Source organism: Salmo salar, chromosome 12, assembly GCF_965601325.2.
Source record: "Salmo salar chromosome 12, fSalSal1, whole genome shotgun sequence".
Taxonomy (NCBI): domain Eukaryota; kingdom Metazoa; phylum Chordata; class Actinopteri; order Salmoniformes; family Salmonidae; genus Salmo; species Salmo salar.
This window is the reverse complement of record NC_138302.1, coordinates 47,210,571-47,229,126: the sequence shown is the minus strand read 5'-3', so window position 1 is coordinate 47,229,126 and position 18,556 is coordinate 47,210,571. Positions and strand designations below refer to the sequence as shown.

General features: G+C 47.4%; 1 protein-coding gene across 1 annotated transcript; it reads right to left on the bottom strand.

Annotated features, from left to right (window-relative positions):
- Positions 1 to 234: 234 nt before the first annotated feature.
- On the bottom strand, positions 235 to 1,214 carry LOC106565305 (uncharacterized). Its single transcript, XM_045692117.1, has 2 exons — positions 446 to 1,214; positions 235 to 326 (listed from the first exon to the last, which is right to left on the bottom strand). The coding sequence occupies exons 1-2, from the start codon at positions 1,212 to 1,214 to the stop codon at positions 235 to 237; spliced, it is 861 nt and encodes a 286-aa protein (XP_045548073.1).
- Between the last annotated feature and the right edge of the window lie 17,342 nt (positions 1,215 to 18,556).

The window sequence follows — 18,556 nt, the reverse complement described above, 5'->3', positions numbered from 1 at the left end:
CTTGGCTGTAGTCAAGGCAAGCAACAGTGCCGTCTTCAGAGACAACATCTTGAGGGGAATTTCGTCTCACAGAGCGCCTCGAGTACCAACGCTAAATCCCACTGTGGTAGCGTGGCTCTAGCCACTGGCCTAAGCCGCCGCGTCCCCAATAGAAACCGTTTCACTAAAGGATGACTGAACACAGTGTCTCTGCCAAACCCCTCATGAAAGGCTGAAATCGCTGCCGCGAACACCTTAATGGTTGGCGGGTGAGCGCTGCTTGTCAAACATGAACTGTAGGAAAGAGAGCACACTCTCAACCTGACAGCACACGGGGTCCACATTCTCTGTAACGCACCATTGTGAAAACACATTCCATCTACTGGCATAAGTCCTGTATGTGGAACTGGCACGTGAGCCCTGTATGGTTCTGATTACCGAATCAGATAACCCACGGCGCTCTAACCTGTCCCTCTCAGGAGCCAGACCTTCAGTGGCTGGCCGATCAGAGGCCATTGCTCTATCATGCCTGCCGCCTGTGACATCCCGTCCTGTCGATGTGGAATTGGCCATGATGGCGCAATCAACATTTGAATCATCTCCGCGTACCACAGAGCCCCTGGGCGGTCGGGGGCTATCAATATGATTGACAGCCCTCCTGTTCCCACACGGGCTAGCAGTAGGAGAATGCAGGACAGCGGTGGAAATGCGTACAGGAGAACCTCTGGCCACTGGTGCGCAAAAGCGTCTATCCCTAGTGGCGGTTCGTCCTGGGCTCGTAGAGGAAACCATAGGGGACATTGCGCGTTCACACGTGACGCGAACAGGTCCACCTCGGCTCTCCCGAACCGTTTCCATATTTGGAGAACAATCTCGGGGTGCAGTCGCCACTCGTCGTCTCTGGGACCACCTCGAGACATGAGGTCTGCCCCGATATTCTGACAGCCTGGGATGTGTGCTGCTGTCAACGAGCGAAGGTGCTCGTGAGCCCACAGCCACAATTCCTCCGCCAACCGGTGGCGTGCGAGAGACCTGACTCCCCCTTGGCGATTTATATAGGCTACTGTCGTTCTGTTGTCTGACCAGACCAGCAGGTCGTGCCCCCGTAGGGTGTACACGAAGTGGGTCAGAACCAGTAGAACCGTTTCCAATTCCAGGAGGTTGATGTGACGTCCCGAATGGGACGACACACCCCCGACTGCCCAAGCCTGACATGTCCCTCCCCATCCAGTCATCCAAGCATCTGTGTACACTGGAATGTAGGATGACACTCTGCCTATTGCGACCCCTTGTGTCATTACGCACGGGTCTCTCCAATGGTTCAGATCCGCTCTGAGCGAGAGGGGAACTGTCACCAACCGACGACGGTGCCTCACTGGGTCCAGTCGTAGTTGAGCAAACCATCGCTGTGTTTTGCGCATGTGCAAAAGTCCCAGCGGAACCACGGAGTGGGCAGACGACATGAGAACCAAAAGTGTCATGACGGAATGCGCCGTCACCATGTGATTCGGATAAAACTTTCTCAGGGCTAGCAACAGGGCAGCCCGTCGAGGATCTGAAATTTGCGCCCTCATAGTCACAGTGTCTATCTGTAACCCCAGATAGACAATCTGCTGACTGGGCCAAGGCGCACTCTTTTTCCAATTCACAGCGAACCCCAGACGCGTGAGGTGAATCACTGTCTGTGTCGTGTGTGTGTGATCGCCAGCTCTGCTGACAGGGCCAAGACCAGTAGGTTGTCTAGGTAGGCTAATAGCCTTATCCCCTGACGGCGCAGCGGTTCCAATGCCGCCTCCACACATTTGGAAAACGTGCGAGGTGCCAGAGCGTACCCGAATGGCATTCTCGCATACTCGTACGCCACCCTTGAAAGGCGAAACGCAGAAATTTCCTGTGACGCGGAAGTACCGGCACATGAAAGTATGCGTCCTTTAGATCTATGCTCACACAAAAGTCTCTGTTGTGAATACATTCCAGTAGACGTTTTGTCGTGAGCATTCGGAAAGGCCGTTTGGCTACGCTCTCGTTGAGAGTGCGTAAATCCAATATCGGCCTCATTCCCCCCGTCTTTTTTGGCACTAGGAAATAGGGCGAGTATAGTCCGCTGTTCCTTTGCTCCTGGCGAACTACTGTGACCGCCTCCTTCGCCAAAAGTTCTGTAATCTCTTTCACAAGAGCGGCTACTTTCTCTGGCGTCTTCATCACCGTCTCCACCACACCCGAGAACGGGGGTAACCCTTCTCCAGCGTCTGACTTAGTGCTCTGAGAGCGGGAGAGTGCGAAGCTGTGGTACAGACAGTAGGAAGGACCTGTATTCCTCTATGGCCCAAGCCGCCGCTGTCTCCCAACACTGAAGTGGTGGGACAGCCCAAGGTGGGAACACTAATGCGTTCTGTGAGAATCGGGGGCGCCGACACTTCGGTTATACATGTAACCTTGTGGTTCCAGCCCTCCGTGAACTCAGCACGGGTCTGCGCTACACTAATTGAGGCGCCAGCCTGAATTAGTGCGCCGTCTCCCAACAGCGATTGCTTCATCGGCCCGCTAAGGGGCTGTGTACGCATGCTGCTATTAAAACCCCTATCTACTTGTGTGTAGTGTTGGGTTTTTATGAGGTATAGCATGACGGCTCATTACGAGCGTCCGTCTTGCTTTCCTCTTGTCATTCTCACTCGCAACGTTCCTCTGTGTGTGTTCAGCTCCGCAAAGGGCTGTGCTGCACACAGAGTGGAGAGAGTAAGAGCGAGAGATAGAGAGAGAAGGAATCTGAGCGGTCTCCATTTTGTTATGGAAAAGAGGTTCTCTTGTGACAAAGTCAAATGGAACACATTCTTTATTAAACAGAGACACAATGACTCCTCCATCCCTTTGCAGGGGTGGGGGATGAACAGTGGGCGCCCTCACATGAAGTGCAGCACTCTCTCCCGTCCTCTCCCCCTCGTCCCGTCATGGCCGTTGTCTCTTCTGACTGCCTCTCGGTTGCCAGAGCGACGAAATAAACGGGGTCTCTCTCGTCAATTTCACCGCCGCCTTCTCTGGTGCCGCCGGAGGGGCTGGGCCCGCTCTCGGTACTCCAGGTGCAGCTGCTCGACGGGCTCTCCGTCTGGCCGTAGACCCTGGTCTACTGGAGACGGTGGAGCGATGGGGATCTTTCGTAGCTGTCTTAGACCCTCCTGCCAAAGGCAGGTGTCTAGCCAGCTGCTTTCTCTCCTCCTCAAGCTTCCCGAAACGCTCCGTCGCATCTGTGACGGCGGCTCCAAAAAGACCGCTGTCAGAGATGCGGGCGTTCAATAGGGCGGCTTTGTCGGCCTCCTTCATAGCCGTCAAAGACAACCAGGGGTGTCGTTCCAGGACCACCAAAGTGGCCTTGGATCTCCCCGCACATACAGCCTGATGCCTGTGTGAGATGGAGAATGGCGCCGGAAATCTTCGACGCTTCCTCCATCTCCTCTCCCGACAGTCCCTCTCTACCCGTGGTGAGACGGGATAGAGAGGCTGCCAAGAGGGCAACATTATTCGCTGCTGCTACAGCCTGTGTACTCAGAACAAAGGCCTTCTCAGCCAGCTGTGCTGTGAGGCGGTCCTTGGTCGTCGGTAATGCGGGTCTCTTGGCAGACGGCCAAGAGCTCGAACCTGGCACGAGGTACGCCACTAGTGCTGCCTCGAGCCTAGGGATCTCTTGAAGTCGTTCTCCATCCACCTTGGTGAATGGGATATACGCCTTCACCGGCGCTCTGGCCCTCAAAGGCGTTTCCCATGCACCCTCCACATATTTAGCGAGCGAGGGCATGGTCGGCGCCAAAAGTACCGCTGCCCGTCTTGGTCTGGAATAGGGGCTGCCCACCATCAAATCCACTTCCGGAACGGAGGGAATGGGGGGCAGTGTAATATCCAGCCTGCTCGCAGCCTGCTCAATAAGCCCTGTAAAATCAGAGCGCAGAGAGGCCACAGGGAAGGAGGGGGCTGCTGAAAATTCTGAGCCTATCTCCTCCTCGCCTAAGGATGAGAAAATCCCCTCTCTCTCCCTAGGGAGAGGGGTCCTTTCAGCCTCGGTCAGTGGACTGGATTCTTTCGGTGAAAAACCCAGACACTTCCCAACATCCTCATCCTCTTTAGAGGCGCCATCATCAAATGACGCCTCGGAATCTGGGGCTATCATAGATATAGCGTCCTCTAGAGGGAAATCCTCACTGAAAAATGGCCATCGCTGTTTCCTCTCCTTTAAAGAAAGGAGTGAACAGCTAGGGCATTCTGGAGGATCTGTGAGGCCGCCCCTAGCGTGCTTTGAACCTAAGCACACAAAACAAAGTTTGTGTGGGTCCAAAGCCGCCATAGTGGAGCAGCGACACTGAGCTCTTAAAAAAGCTTTTGGGGGTGGAAAAGGTGTGCTCATATTCGGACGACGTCAACAACAGGATATTGACGACGGGTTCGTCCTGAGATTTCTTCTCTTCTAGGCTTCTTCAGTCCAGTCGCTGAAGATAATGGGAGGCTGATTGAGGGGAAGCATCCCCTTATATAGGGACACCTGTACTCCTATTGGCTGCAGGTGTGTGTATAATTTTCTCTCAGGCTGTTCGCTGCCTAGGCAGCGGGGTAAACCACTAGGAGCAGAGCTCCCCTATGGGGCGGAGCTCCACGATGTAGAACTACGTTTCTATTCAAGCGTTGATTGACATGGTAATGGCCCGATAGTATTGGAGAAAAGTTGAAAAAACTGACCCCTCCAACGCTGTACATTAAATTGTGACGTGTCATGATGTAACGTAAACTACGCATTATGCAACTCATTCTGTGTCATACAGCCTCTCTCCACCAGGTGTAGCGCTTCTCTCACAGATTAAAAACAAGAAAGGGACAGGGTAAGGGGGATACCTAGTCAATTGTACAACTGAATGCATTCATTTTTTGCGTCATCACTGCAAGCCATCATGACTCTCAAAAGCCGCGACAGCCACTGTTTACTTCTGAAGATAACTTTAGCGCCGCTCTAAAACCCTGATTCAAATTCGACACAAACCTTCAAATAGTAATGATGATACATTATATAAACTCTTTATAGTGTTTTATTTACATTTTAGAGATAAGTTGGACAGATCAGGTGAAAAAAGTGGTTTCCCCACGTGACATATCTCCCCCTTTCCCTATCACGCAGTAGGTTTCGCTTCCTCACCCGGCATTTTTAAAAAGACACGATGGAGCTCACTGCCTTCGTCAAACATGCAGAGATGGGCAGCATGAAGGTCTCGTCATTGATTTCGTTGGAAAGGGAAGAAATTGTAATTTACAATGTCATGGATATTACAGTTGCTTTGGAAGTATTAGGTGCTAAAATAAGGTCAATTGTACGTTACAGCGCAATGTACAAAGGTGCGTTAGCTAACACTAGCTAGCTTGCTGTTGCTAGCTAAGTTGTCCTGGGATATAAACATTGGGTTGTTATTTTACCTGAAATGCACAAGGTCCTCTACTCCAACAATTAATCCACGGTAAACCAAATAAATTTCTCGTCATCTCTCCTCCTTCCTTCAGGCTTCTTTTTCTTCTTTGCACTTTATCTGGTGGTTGGTAACCGACTTTACAGTGCATTACCACAAAGATGAACTGAGTGTGTACCTCAGTTCATCTTTCAATCACCCACGTGGGTATATGCTCCTAAAAACAAATAAGGTAATGGCACGTGGGTATATGCTCCAAAAAAACAATGAGGAGATGGGAGAGGCAGGTCTTGCAGCGCGTTGAGGGTCACAAATAGAACCAAGTTATATTTTAGCGCCTGGCCACGCAGACGCTCGCGAGCAGTGTGGGTGCAATGATTGTTTGTGTAAATTTATTTTGCGACGTGAGCGGCATGTGGGCTGAAAAAACGATATATTATTAGCTAACTAGCTAGATTGCAGGCTAACTCAAATGAGCTGCTAAATGAGGTAGCTAGTTGGCTAGCTAGCTATCTAGCCAACTTTACATACTGTAGAGATAGCTAGCTAAGTGAATGAAATATCACCAGCTACCTAACTTCATATTAGCTAGCTATCGTGATGTATTCGTCAATGTAAAAAACAAACTCCAAATGCATTTGTAGGTAGCTAGCTAACAACCATGGAGGAGGGTGAAAGGATACCAGCCCCAACTGTCAAAGTGAGAGAGTAGGCTATTCTGGATAGGGCAGGTACTTGTGCAGTGCCAATCCCTAGAAGTGAGTACGGAGATAATAGTAACATAATATTCAGTGTGGTGTAATTTGAGTATAATGAAGTATGTTTCTTGTGAGGTTTTCTGTCCTCAGATAAAGAGAGCTATGAAAACCTGTCTACAGATGAAGAGGTCCCAATGAAGAGCAGTGGTTCTCAGTCCTAGCACTGCACAGATGAAGGAAATTAGATATTGAGATCAACCGGTTTTACAGTATTTACATGATGCATAGGAAGTGTAGTGTGCTGTTTTTAAAAATTATATTTGTGTATATATGAATTACAAATCAGTTAAATCATGTTTCTAGTCTATTGCATAGTTACAATGTGGAGCCATTGATGTCCCAGGTCCAAGATTGGTAAACGCTGTTGAAGTGTATATTTGTAATACATACATGCAGACACAGCATCATTCAAAGACTGGAATTTGATACTTCTGGTATTAGATATGACTGAAAAATGAGCTCAAAGACATTCATACCTGAACTGCACCTTTATTTGCCAAGGTAGAGTACATGATCAGTGAATATATTACATGTACAGGCTACAATGTGGGGATCTCATGCATGGTAACAACTACATGTGTATATATGACTTGCATCCTTGAAACAAAGTTATATTTTATTCTACTCAATCCATAGGCTTCAAAAATGTCATTCAGACTGTTTTGAAGTTGATACAACTGGGTATGATAGCTGAGGTTCATAGCTAGGTCCTGAACTAATGTGTTGTCGTGTCTTTGGGGGTACCATTAAACTGAAGATATGTTTATCAATTAGCTCCCTGTAATTATTATCACGTGATTAAACTGATTAATCGTTTAATTGTAATTAACTAGGAGATCGGGGCACCAAGGAGAATATTCAGATTACAAAGCTATAATTTTCCTAATATAACTTTCCTGTACTATAATATTATATTCTATTATAGTATAGGCCGATTATCTTCTGGTTTAAATGGTGTATTTTACCTCGAGTCCAGTCTCATTCCAAACGTCGTAAATTGTTGTATCTGCACGAACCCAGTCTTTACTAAAATCATCCATACATCAATTGTCTTAAAATCATTTATTTACTGCACTAAGTAATTAACAGAAAACATACAAACAGTAATTATCGTCACAAAGGATTGGTAGAGGAATGTGCCCTTGTGGGCTAAAACAGGCAGGTCGGCCTGTTGAACAATGGATCATAAAAGGTCAGCTGTGGCACACAGAGTTCATTAATATTAACAATTGACAATTGAAGGCTCACTCATTCGGGAACAATTGCAATCAATATATATTTACGCTCAGTGTGTTGTTCTGATTCTTGTTGGAGAGTAGTTAATTTGAGCAGCAGCAGCTGAAAAATGAGCTCCTACAAATATTGAAATTTACATGGTTTTTAGAGTGAAGTACATCGGAAAAAAGCAAAAGAAAACTGCAAGACTGAATAGGAGAAAAAACAAGCAACAAACAAAGAAGATAGGCTTTTGAAAAATAACTATTTTTCATAAAATTGTAGTTATCTTAGCTAGCTGAATTGTTTACCAGTTGCTAAGCAGTTGCTAGGGACTCTTTTGGAAGAAGCTAGCTAGCTAACGAAGAACAACAAAGAATATCTAGTTAACAGAAGAAAAGAAAGAGAAAATCAGGACAGAAGAAAAAGGATATCAAAGTGAAACAGTTCTCTAAAGACACAAGAGACAATAATACAAGAAACAACACTTCTGTAGCTTGTCAACTATGTGTCTGTCTATCCCTGTTCTCTCCTCTCTGCACAGGCCATACAAACGCTTCACACCGCGTGGCCGCTGCCACTCTAACCTGGTGGTCCCAGCGCGCACGACCCACGTGGAGTTCCAGGTCTCCGGCAGCCTCTGGAACTGCCGGTCTGCAGCCAACAAGGCTGAGTTCATCTCAGCCTATGCTTCCCTCCAGTCCCCAGACTTCCTGGCGCTGACGGAAACATGGATTACCACAGATAACACTGCTACTCCTACTGCTCTCTCTTCGTCTGCCCACGTGTTCTCGCATACCCCTAGAGCATCGAGCCAGTGGGGTGGTGGCACTGGAATCCTCATCTCTCCCAAGTGGACATTCTCTCTTTCTCCCCTGACCCATATGTCTATCTCCTCATTTGAATTCCATGCTGTCACAGTTACCAGCCCTTTCAAGCTTAACATCCTTATCATTTATCGCCCTCCAGGTTCCCTTGGAGAGTTCATCAATGAGCTTGACGCCTTGATAAGTTCCTTTCCTGAGGATGGCTCACCTCTCACAGTTCTGGGTGACTTTAACCTCCCCACGTCTACCTTTGACTCATTCCTCTCTGCCTCCTTCTTTCCACTCCTCTCCTCTTTTGACCTCACCCTCTCACCTTCCCCCCCTACTCACAAGGCAGGCAATACGCTTGACCTCATCTTTACTAGATGCCGTTCTTCCACTAATCTCATTGCAACTCCCCTCCAAATCTCCGACCACTACCTTGTATCCTTTTCCCTCTTGCTCTCATCCAACACTTCTCGCTCTGCCCCTACTCGGATGGTATTGCGCCGTCCCAACCTTCGCTCTCTCTCTCCCGCTACTCTCTCCTCTTCCATCCTATCATCTCTTCCCTCTGCTCAAACCTTCTCAAACCTTCTCCAACCTATCTCCTGATTCTGCCTCCTCAACCCTCCTCTCCTCCCTTTCTGCATCCTTTGATTTTCTCTGTCCTCTATCCTCCAGGCCGGCTCGGTCCTCCCCTCCTGCTCCGTGGCTCGACGTCTCACTACGAGCTCACAGAACAGGGCTCCGGGCAGCCGAGCGGAAATGGAGGAAAACTCACCTCCCTGCGGACCTGGCATCCTTTCACTCCCTCCTCTCTACATTCTCCTCTTCTGTCTCTGCTGCTAAAGCCACTTTCTACCACTCTAAATTCCAAGCATCTGCCTCTAATCCTAGGAAGCTCTTTGCTACCTTCTCCTCCCTCCTGAATCCTCCCCCCCCTCCTCCCTCTCTGCAGATGACTTCGTCAACCATTTTGAAAAGAAGGTTGACGATATCCGATCCTCGTTTGCTAAGTCAAACGACACCGCTGGTCCTGCTCACACTGCCCTACCCTGTGCTTTGACCTCTTTCTCCCCTCTCTCTCCAGATGAAATCTCGCGTCTTGTGACGGCCGGCCGCCCAACAACCTGCCCACTTGACCCTATCCCCTCCTCTCTTCTCCAGACCATTTCCGGAGACCTTCTCCCCTTCCTCACCTCGCTCATCAACTCATCCTTGACCGCTGGCTACGTCCCTTCCGTCTTCAAGAGAGCGAGAGTTGCACCCCTTCTACACTCGATCCCTCCGATGTCAACAACTACAGACCAGTATCCCTTCTTTCTTTTCTCTCCAAAACTCTTGAACGTGCCGTCCTTGGCCAGCTCTCCTGCTATCTCTCTCAGAATGACCTTCTTGATCCTAATCAGTCAGGTTTCAAGACTGGGCATTCAACTGAGACTGCTCTTCTCTGTGTCAGGGAGGCTCTCCGCACTGCTAAAGCTAACTCTCTCTCATCCTTCTAGACCTATCTGCTGCCTTTGATACTGTGAACCATCAGATCCTCCTCTCCACCCTCTCCGAGTTGGGCATCTCCGGCGCGGCCCATGCTTGGATTGCGTCCTACCTGACAGGTCGCTCCTACCAGGTGGCGTGGCGAGAATCTGTCTCCGCACCATGCGCTCTCACCACTGGTGTCCCCCAGGGCTCTGTTCTAGGCCCTCTCCTATTCTCGCTATACACCAAGTCACTTGGCTCTGTCATATCCTCACATGGTCTCTCCTATCATTGCTATGCAGACGACACACAATTAATCTTCTCCTTTCCCCCTTCTGATAACCAGGCAGCGAATCGCATCTCTGCATGTCTGTCAGACATATCAGTGTGGATGACGGATCACCAGCTCAAGCTGAACCTCGGCAAGACGGAGCTGCTCTTCCTCCCGGGGAAGGACTGCCCGTTCCATGATCTCGCCATCACGGTTGACAACTCCCTTGTGTCCTCCTCCCAGAGTGCTAAGAACCTTGGCGTGATCCTGGACAACACCCTGTCGTTCTCCACTAACATCAAGGCGGTGACCCGATCCTGTAGGTTCATGCTCTACAACATTCGCAGAGTACGACCCTGCCTCACACAGGAAGCGGCGCAGGTCCTAATCCAGGCACTTGTCATCTCCTGTCTGGATTACTGCAACTCGCTGTTGGCTGGGCTCCCTGCCTGTGCCATTAAACCCCTACAACTCATCCAGAACGCCGCAGCCCGTCTGGTGTTCAACCTTCCCAAGTTCTCTCACGTCACTCCGCTCCTCCGCTCTCTCCACTGGCTTCCAGTTGAAGCTCGCATCCGCTACAAGACCATGGTGATTGCCTACGGAGCTGTGAAGGGAACGGCACCTCCATACCTTCAGGCTCTGATCAGGCCCTACACCCAAACAAGGGCACTGCGTTCATCCACCTCTGGCCTGCTGGCCCCCCTACCTCTGAGGAAGCACAGTTCCCGCTCAGCCCAGTCAAAACTGTTCGCTGCTCTGGCACCCCAATGGTGGAACAAGCTCCCTCACGACGCCAGGACAGCGGAGTCAATCACCACCTTCCGGAGACACCTGAAACCCCACCTCTTTAAGGAATACCTAGGATAGGATAAAGTAATCCTTCTAACCCCCCCCCCCCCCCCCCTTAAAAGATTTAGATGCACTATTGTAAAGTGGTTGTTCCACTGGATATCATAAGGTGAATGCACCAATTTGTAAGTCGCTCAGGATAAGAGCGTCTGCTAAATGACTTAAATGTAAATGTAATATAGTTCTGATGGAGAGTCTCTCTCTCGGTTAGAATGGATCTTTCAAAGCGACATTCATTAATGTCGTCATCGAATGGTTGTTTTGTTGGTCTTCGCGTTCAATGATATAATTTACTTAGCTGCAGACTAATAATTAATATCGAAGACTTGTTCTTATTCTGTCGGTATCAATAGTCTAAAAGTTAACCACGTGGTATGGTTCACTTTCAGTAGAGGAATTCGAAGGTAAAACCTATAGGCCATAGAGTGTAGGCCTGGTCTGCAGAAATGTAAATCAGGGGGTGTTTTATAGTGCCCATAGAACAGGCTTGTCAAATGACGCCTGGTCCTGTATGGGTCCCTGGGGGCGTGCCTATGACTGAGTTAGATTTGGTTACAGAAATACAATTCTATCACATTACATCAGTACAATAGCATCTCATGTGTATTATAAAAGCTTTATCCTTATTAATACATTCTATACAACCATTATGTTGCAAGTCTCAAGCTGATGCTATTATATAAACAGTTTTATGGTAATATGGCTATATTGTCTCTTCTGAGTATCACAAAATTGTACCAAGCGGATCAGTTCGTAGCTGGATTCTTCACCAATCTTCCATACCTTCTCCAGCACACACATGTCGCTCGGTTCTCCAATTCTATGAGTTGGAAGAATTTCCTTTGTCTCTCTATGGGCCATGTGGCCAGAGACTCTCCTGGAATTTTAGAGTTTTTACAACCCTTTACACACCGGGTGGATTGGGGGGAAGGTAGGTTGGGTGGTGGTGCAAAAGGGAGGGGGTCAACTGTCCTCCCTGTACCAAAAGAGGCCAACGTCATGACATACCCCCCCTGGTGGTTTGGATCTTGTTTATCCTACAAGTTACAAATCAACATAAAATCATGACCACGTGATGTCCCATTGGTAGATCATCGTTGCAGTCCTCTCTGGTGGTTGAACTTGGTAGGCTCTCTGAAAGCGGAGCCGTCCACCACAAGGATGGGCAGTTGATGTCCGGTTGGTGATTGCCGTTGCGGTCTCCTCTAGTGGTGTACCTTGGTAGGTTCCCTGGAAGCTGTAAAGTACCCCAGGAAGGGCCAGGGGATGTCCTGGTTGGTGATCGCCGTTGCGGTCCCCCCCTCTGGTGGTTTACCTTGGTAGTCTCTCTGACAGCGTGCATGCCGCCACAAGGATAGGCTGTGGGTGTCCGGATTTGGGGTCGCCTTTCCGGACCCGTCGTCCAGACTGGAAGATCTGGGCAGTAACTTAGGCAGATGTTAACAACGCACGCACACACACTCATGAAATATATATATAATTACATTCATTCCCCAATGAGCGGCATTGTGGCACTAAGTGATGGTTGTATGGGGACTTTGTTTATGGCTCTATCACTTCCTATGTGTCAAAGGAACTGAACCGAAAAGGAATGAAAGCATAGACAAAACAAAAAAATATACAAAATATAGTTCACACAAAAAAATAATCTAATTGGACTGTATTCTATATACGTCCAATGTTCTGGCAAAATGATTATCATGGCATTGTCTCTAATGCCATATCTAGGGTTTTTCCTACTTGGTGTGTTGCTTAGGCGCTATCCTAAGTTTAACTATATGATAAGTCTACAGCTGTAATGCACTAGTTTTGGGCAGTCTACAGGTATGACCTACGGACTTCTGGGAAGAAAACTGGTGAGTGCTGTAGAGTCAAAGGCCTAGAAGTAAATGTTCAACTTTACTAAGGCTGGTATATTGCTTGGGCCCTTAAGTGGTCCTAGCATAAATCCTAATTGGATGTTCCGTTGTGCATGTGCGTTTATGCTTACACAAGCGCGCATGTCAAGGGAAGAAACCAAGTATCCGGGCAGATTACAACTTGTTCAGAATGACCTGACCTCCAGTCAGGTCAATGCCTGGAGGTCAGTCAGAATTGGTGTCAATGGAGTCTGTAGTAGTTTTTCTACAAGTCACTGTTTCTTCCACTTTTGTAGTGGCGATAGGTATGAAGTCTATTTCATAGCTATGTTATCCACGGAGGAGCTAACCTCACGACGGAAGTACTCTTTAAGTATTGGACCAGTCATACGTGGTGTGATCATGGTTCATGACTTCTTCTAATAATTTTCCTCCTGAATGGAGGATCCTATTTATTAGTGACATGTGTGTTAACCATTGGAAGAGTGCACTGGAGATTCCCGTCCACGTGTTGCACTCTGAGTGACTCCTATGTCGCTGTTGTCAATGGTAATTTGATTGGTTAAGTCTCTAACCTTCTTACTGATTGTAGCTGGACTGACTGTTGCTAGTATTGGTACTGGTACTCAAGGGGACCAGTTATCCTACCGATTTATTCTGAAATATTATCTACCGGAACACATGATTGGAGCATTTTACTAGTTGTATTGTAGTTGAACCTACACATGGCAAAGAATGATTATTGTTGCCATTTGTTTTGGAGGTGGACAAGTCCACTGGACTTCCTTTACGACCAGTGTGGTACACCTCAGTACTATTTTAGATGTCTTCTAAGATAATCCCCGTCTAGGGGCCTGTCTGCTCCTCACTGTTCTCATAGGAGAGTTTACAACTAAATTTGATTTATGCTCTGGCGGCCTCGTACAGTGTTGTCCGTAGTCTTGACCCCCCCACCGGCCTCGATGAGGCTCATCATGGGTCTGGGCTACTATTCCCCCCCTTTGTGCCTCGGGACCCCCCCACCAGCGGGTGGTGTTGGTGTCCGATGCGCAAATGAAAAGGTCGGACCCTATGTACGAGTTGTCAGCGGCCGCGTTTTTATGAGAGTGTCTGTAACCTTTCAACCAAATCTCCTGGTGTTTGTGCTTCAAAACGCTCAGTGGCTGTCGAGGCATGTCAGTCACCACTGCGTCCGCGTGTGGCAACCTCTTCATTACCTGCGAACTGAGACGAGGATATCGGTCTGTGATATCGCAAAGTGTTTCACCAGTGGGAGTCATCGCGTCAGTTGCTGGACTGACGCCATTAGTGTCATTGTAAGGGGTGACAGTCCCCAACAAAGCGGAAGGTGTATCATCGGAAGCAGAGTATACTCTGTGCATCAATGTTTTACTTGCTGAGACGGCCGCAGTGCTTGCGGAAGTGTCCGAAGGGCAAGAGAAGTTCATCTCAACTATCGTATTGCACAACTGCAAGGAGGAGGGAAGTTGCTTATTCACAGAGACAGCTGGCTCGAAATCATGAAAAGAATGGTCAATCAGGTTGGCTGATGGAATGTGTCGAGATATCGCACTATCTCCGTGGATCGGATTTTGTACCAAGAGGTTTCTTAACGTCTTTTTCTCAAGGGGTGCTTTCGACAGATACCCCTCGTGAAGGACTGCGTTGCAGCTAGCGTTAGGGGGAGACGGTGTGGTCAGTGGAGAAGGCACTGTGGCCTGTGACCATACCTGGTTGGTTTTCCAATCCATCAATGGGAGTAACCGATCCATCAAGTCTGCTCCAAGTAGCAGGGTTACAGTTTCGAGGCTGGTAACATACACAGGGTGAACGAGCGATACGTCCTGGAAGTGTAGTTTCAGCATGACTCTCAACGTGAGAGGCGAGGTAGTCTGAGTGACCCCTCGAAGTTTAGTGTCGCATCGTTCCACTTTTAACCAACGTTTAGTTGGCTTCAAAGCCCTTTTGAGATCATCAAACAATGTTTGAGAGATGAGTGATATTGTCGCACCCGAATCAATTAGCGCATGACAAGCTAAGCAGTCCTCCAGGACTGTTTCCAGGTATGACCGTTTAGATTCGTGGTTAGTGGACATATTCCCCACAAAGTGGAGTGGTCGTTCGCAACGACGTGATGTGCCATGTCTGTTCAAGATAGAAGCAGATTGACTTTTCCGATTTTGAGTGGGCTTGGCTTTAACGAAGCGTTTGACCTTTTTCTTCGCAACTTTTGTATCAGAGTCTATAGACAGAGCCCGGGGGCTTGTTTCTTGATCAAGCGGGCCCTGGATAGGGTCTTGAATGAGAGCGGGAGAAATTTGAACTTTAACGTCCATGCTATGGGTGTTAATTCCTGCGGACCTGGTGTCCGGTAATTCCCCGTCTAGTCCTTGTGACTTATCTTTTATCCTTTTCTCAAATTGTTCTCGCTTAAGTTCTTCCCGTAGTGGGACTTCTGGAGAACATTGGTCTACGTTTTGATCGTCCTTCAACCCTTTGTTACCCTTGTGCTCTGACACTTTTTGTGGGTTGGGTGCAGGAACGTAGCGAACGGGTCGATTGTAGCGGTAGTCATGTTGATGGCTACGTACTTTACAGTTATTTCGACCGAGGAGGTTATTGGAATCATGGTTTCGTGGTAGAAACTGTTGTTGTGCGTCATCTCTCGACGCTCCAATACCTGATAATGCACCCTCTAACTGGAGTGAGTGCTCCTGGTTAAACTTCAAAACTGAGTGGTCAGGGCTCTTAGCGTTGTGGACTTTTGATGCCTCAAAAGCTGTACTTGCAAGCTCTCTGAGTTGTAAGATAGGCAAGCCAACGTGGGCTGCAGGGCCCAAGTAGGTAATGAAGGTGGGATACATGTTTGACAGAAACATTTGTTTGAATGGTAACAGCTCTTCCATTCCTGTTTCAGTGAGTAGGCCAAAGTAAGCTGAACGAAGCCTATGATAGTAAGCTTGTGGGTGTTCGTTCCGAGCTTGTTTGACGGTGTTAGCCAGTGAGCTATCGTGTTTGCGAGTCGCAGAACCACTGAATTCTAATTTCAAAGCTGTGGCAAGTTTAGCATAGTCATTTAGCACGTGTTGCTGTTGTAGAGGAATGAACCTCGTCACGTGTCTATTCGACGTTCGCTTCAACAGGTAAACCCTGTCAGAACCCGTAGCATTCGGGTAGCCACCCAATGCGTCCTCTATGTCAGCTAGGAACGTCTCAGTATCGTTTGGCTGACCTGGAACTGGGTCAAAGGTGGGGAAATTCTTGGCGAGTTTGTCAAGGTATTCCGCGCCAAGCGGGCGGAGAGGGTTGGCTTCATCCTGTGGAGAGATTGGGGCCGAAAGGCCAAGAGAAGAAGCCAAGCCTTGTTGTTGTTGGCCAAGAGGCACCATATTACTCAGTGCCGAAGGGCCAAGAGGAGAAGACTGAGGGACACATGAGGGAGGCAAGGTCTGAAACCTATTGTCTTCACTCCTGTGAGTACAGGGCTCCGGTTGCTTGGATGGGTAGTCGCGCTGTAGAGCGTGACCATTCTGGATTTCCTCCAGATGGTACCTAAGGGTGGAATTCTGCTGCATTGCAGAGTCCACTTGAGCGCTTAGAGTACTGATTTTGGACATGTGAGTGTCACACCTGCTCCTTTCGGTCTCAAACTTATCTGTCATGGTTTGCAGATAGAGGTCTTGAGTACGGAGCGAGAGATTCAGTGATGAGATTTCCTCTGCTTGCTTAGAAATCAATATTTCCAACCTCATCACCTGAGTTTTCTCATCATTCATTTGGTCAGCGACTTCAATAAGTTCTGCTGATTTATCATCCAACTTTGTCATTGTGTTCATTAACTGATCGTCTTTGGTCTGTAGCGCTTTGAGGAGCACCGTGTTATTTTGAGTAACATTCGACAAAACAGCATGCATGTTGTCAAGTTGAGCGCTCCTGTTTGTAGATAACTCTTCAGATTGATCTAGTTTGGCGTGGACATCATCGTATTTAGTTTTGGCTAAATCGAGTTGTTCCTGTAGCATATGATTTTGTTCCTGTAGAAAACGATTTTGTTGAAGAGCTTGTTCATCGTCATACGTTTTTGCAATTACATTTAATTGTTCAGTTTTCGAACGCAGTTCCATAGCTAGCAGAATTTTTCCCTTTTCTGCATTTGTCATTGGTTTCCCGGTTCTCTCCACCTGTCCCTTTATGTCTACCGTTACCTGCTCGTGCTTCAGCTGTGCACTGCGGTATTGGACAGATGGCAATCTCGGATGGCAAGACATCAGAGCTAGACTGGAGAGAACCTTTACGAGGCCTGCGCCCGATGGTTGATTTTGGAAAACATTGTTGTCTGCTTTTCCACTAATGGCATAATTAGGGTTGTTATCGCTGCTGAGGTCAGAGATCAATCCATTTACGGGTGGAGGTTCACTAATTAGCGGGCGAGTGGGGACCACCCCCTCTGATAGCTTGCACATTATTAGAACATTTGAAAGGAAAAAATGTTTTTCCTAATTTTCCAAAATTTGGTTTTGGAATGTGGAAAACTGCAAAGACGATTTTAATCTATTTATAGATGTTAATGAACCATCAGTACTGTACAGTACTGTGGAAGTTGGACGTGAATGAATTTGCAAAAGCAAATTGAATTAATCAATGCCAATGATTAGTCCTACCTGGGTAGGCTATCTGGGTATTAAACTTGAATTACCTGAGAGGTTGCTTCATCCTGGTTAATATGCAAAGTTTAAGTTGTCTCATTTAATTGGAAGAACCTAGAAAGGTATGTTCGACAATTTAACTAAATAAATTGAATGAGACGATAATCCATACAATCTCCATTGATTGGATATCATAAGTGTAAACCGTAGTTCAAATGTTGGGACCCTTCACCACTAGGGTACGCTCCTCCCTGGGGCTGAAGCCACATGGGATTCACCCCCGTCAGTAATGGGTTTGGTGAATGTGCTTTGCTAAAGCAGATTTTACTGATGAATCTATTTATGATATATCAAACCTGTATAGGCTATCTAGGAATTAACTTTGAATTACCTGAGAGGTTGCTTCATCAAGGTTAATATGCAAAGTTTAAGTTGTCTCATTTAGTTGGAAGAACCTAGAAAGGTATGTTCGACAATTTAACTAAATAAATTGAATGAGGCAATGATACCCAAGCAATTCAGATTGCGGGTTATCATAACAGTAATGTAGTTTAAATGTTTAGGGTACATTCACCACTATACTTTCCCTTAAGGCCGAAGCCACATGGGGTTCACTCCAGTCAGTAATGGGTTTTACTGACTGTGCCTTGCTAAAGCAGATTTTACTGATTAATCTATTTATGATATATCAAACCTGTATAGGCTATCTGGGAATTAACTTTCAATTAACCTGAGAGCATTGCTTCATCTAAGTTAAGTTTGGAAAAAGTAAATCATGTCTCATTGTAGACGCCCAATCAATTTTGGATATTATTTGAAAGATCCACTTGAAAAGGTAAATCTGGCAATTTCACTTGTTAGTTAAATTGAATGAGACGTGCTCCACGTTTGAATTTCCCCTAGAGATGTACTGGCAATTCTTCACCACCAGGGTGCAGAATGCTGAAATTAAACGGAAGTACAAAGGTCGGACTTCCGTCGCGCTAGCGGATGAATTTTAAACTTGTTACGGGGAGAGGGAATGTTCCCTCTCTGTTAGCTTGCCCTTAATGCTAAGCTATTGCTACTTGGTTCAGGAGTATCCTTCCAAGCACCAAAATAGGATCCTTTCACTATGGAAAGGGTGGGTTTTCTAGTGACGTCTCACCTTAAGCCCCTTCAGCCTATTCTGCTGGCGTTTATGCTGACCGGAGCGACACGGTACTTAAATACCGATATGCATACGGTCTGCCCACACTGTCTTAGTGCGGTAG

Coding starts and splice junctions, on each gene's coding strand:
- LOC106565305 (XM_045692117.1), bottom strand. CDS start 1,214: ATGACTGGATGGGGAGGGACATGTCAGGCTTGGGCAGTCGGGGGTGTG. Junction 327..445: donor CTGGCTCCTGAGAGGGACAG/GTTAGAGCGCCG, acceptor GGTGCGTTACAG/AGAATGTGGACCCCGTGTGC.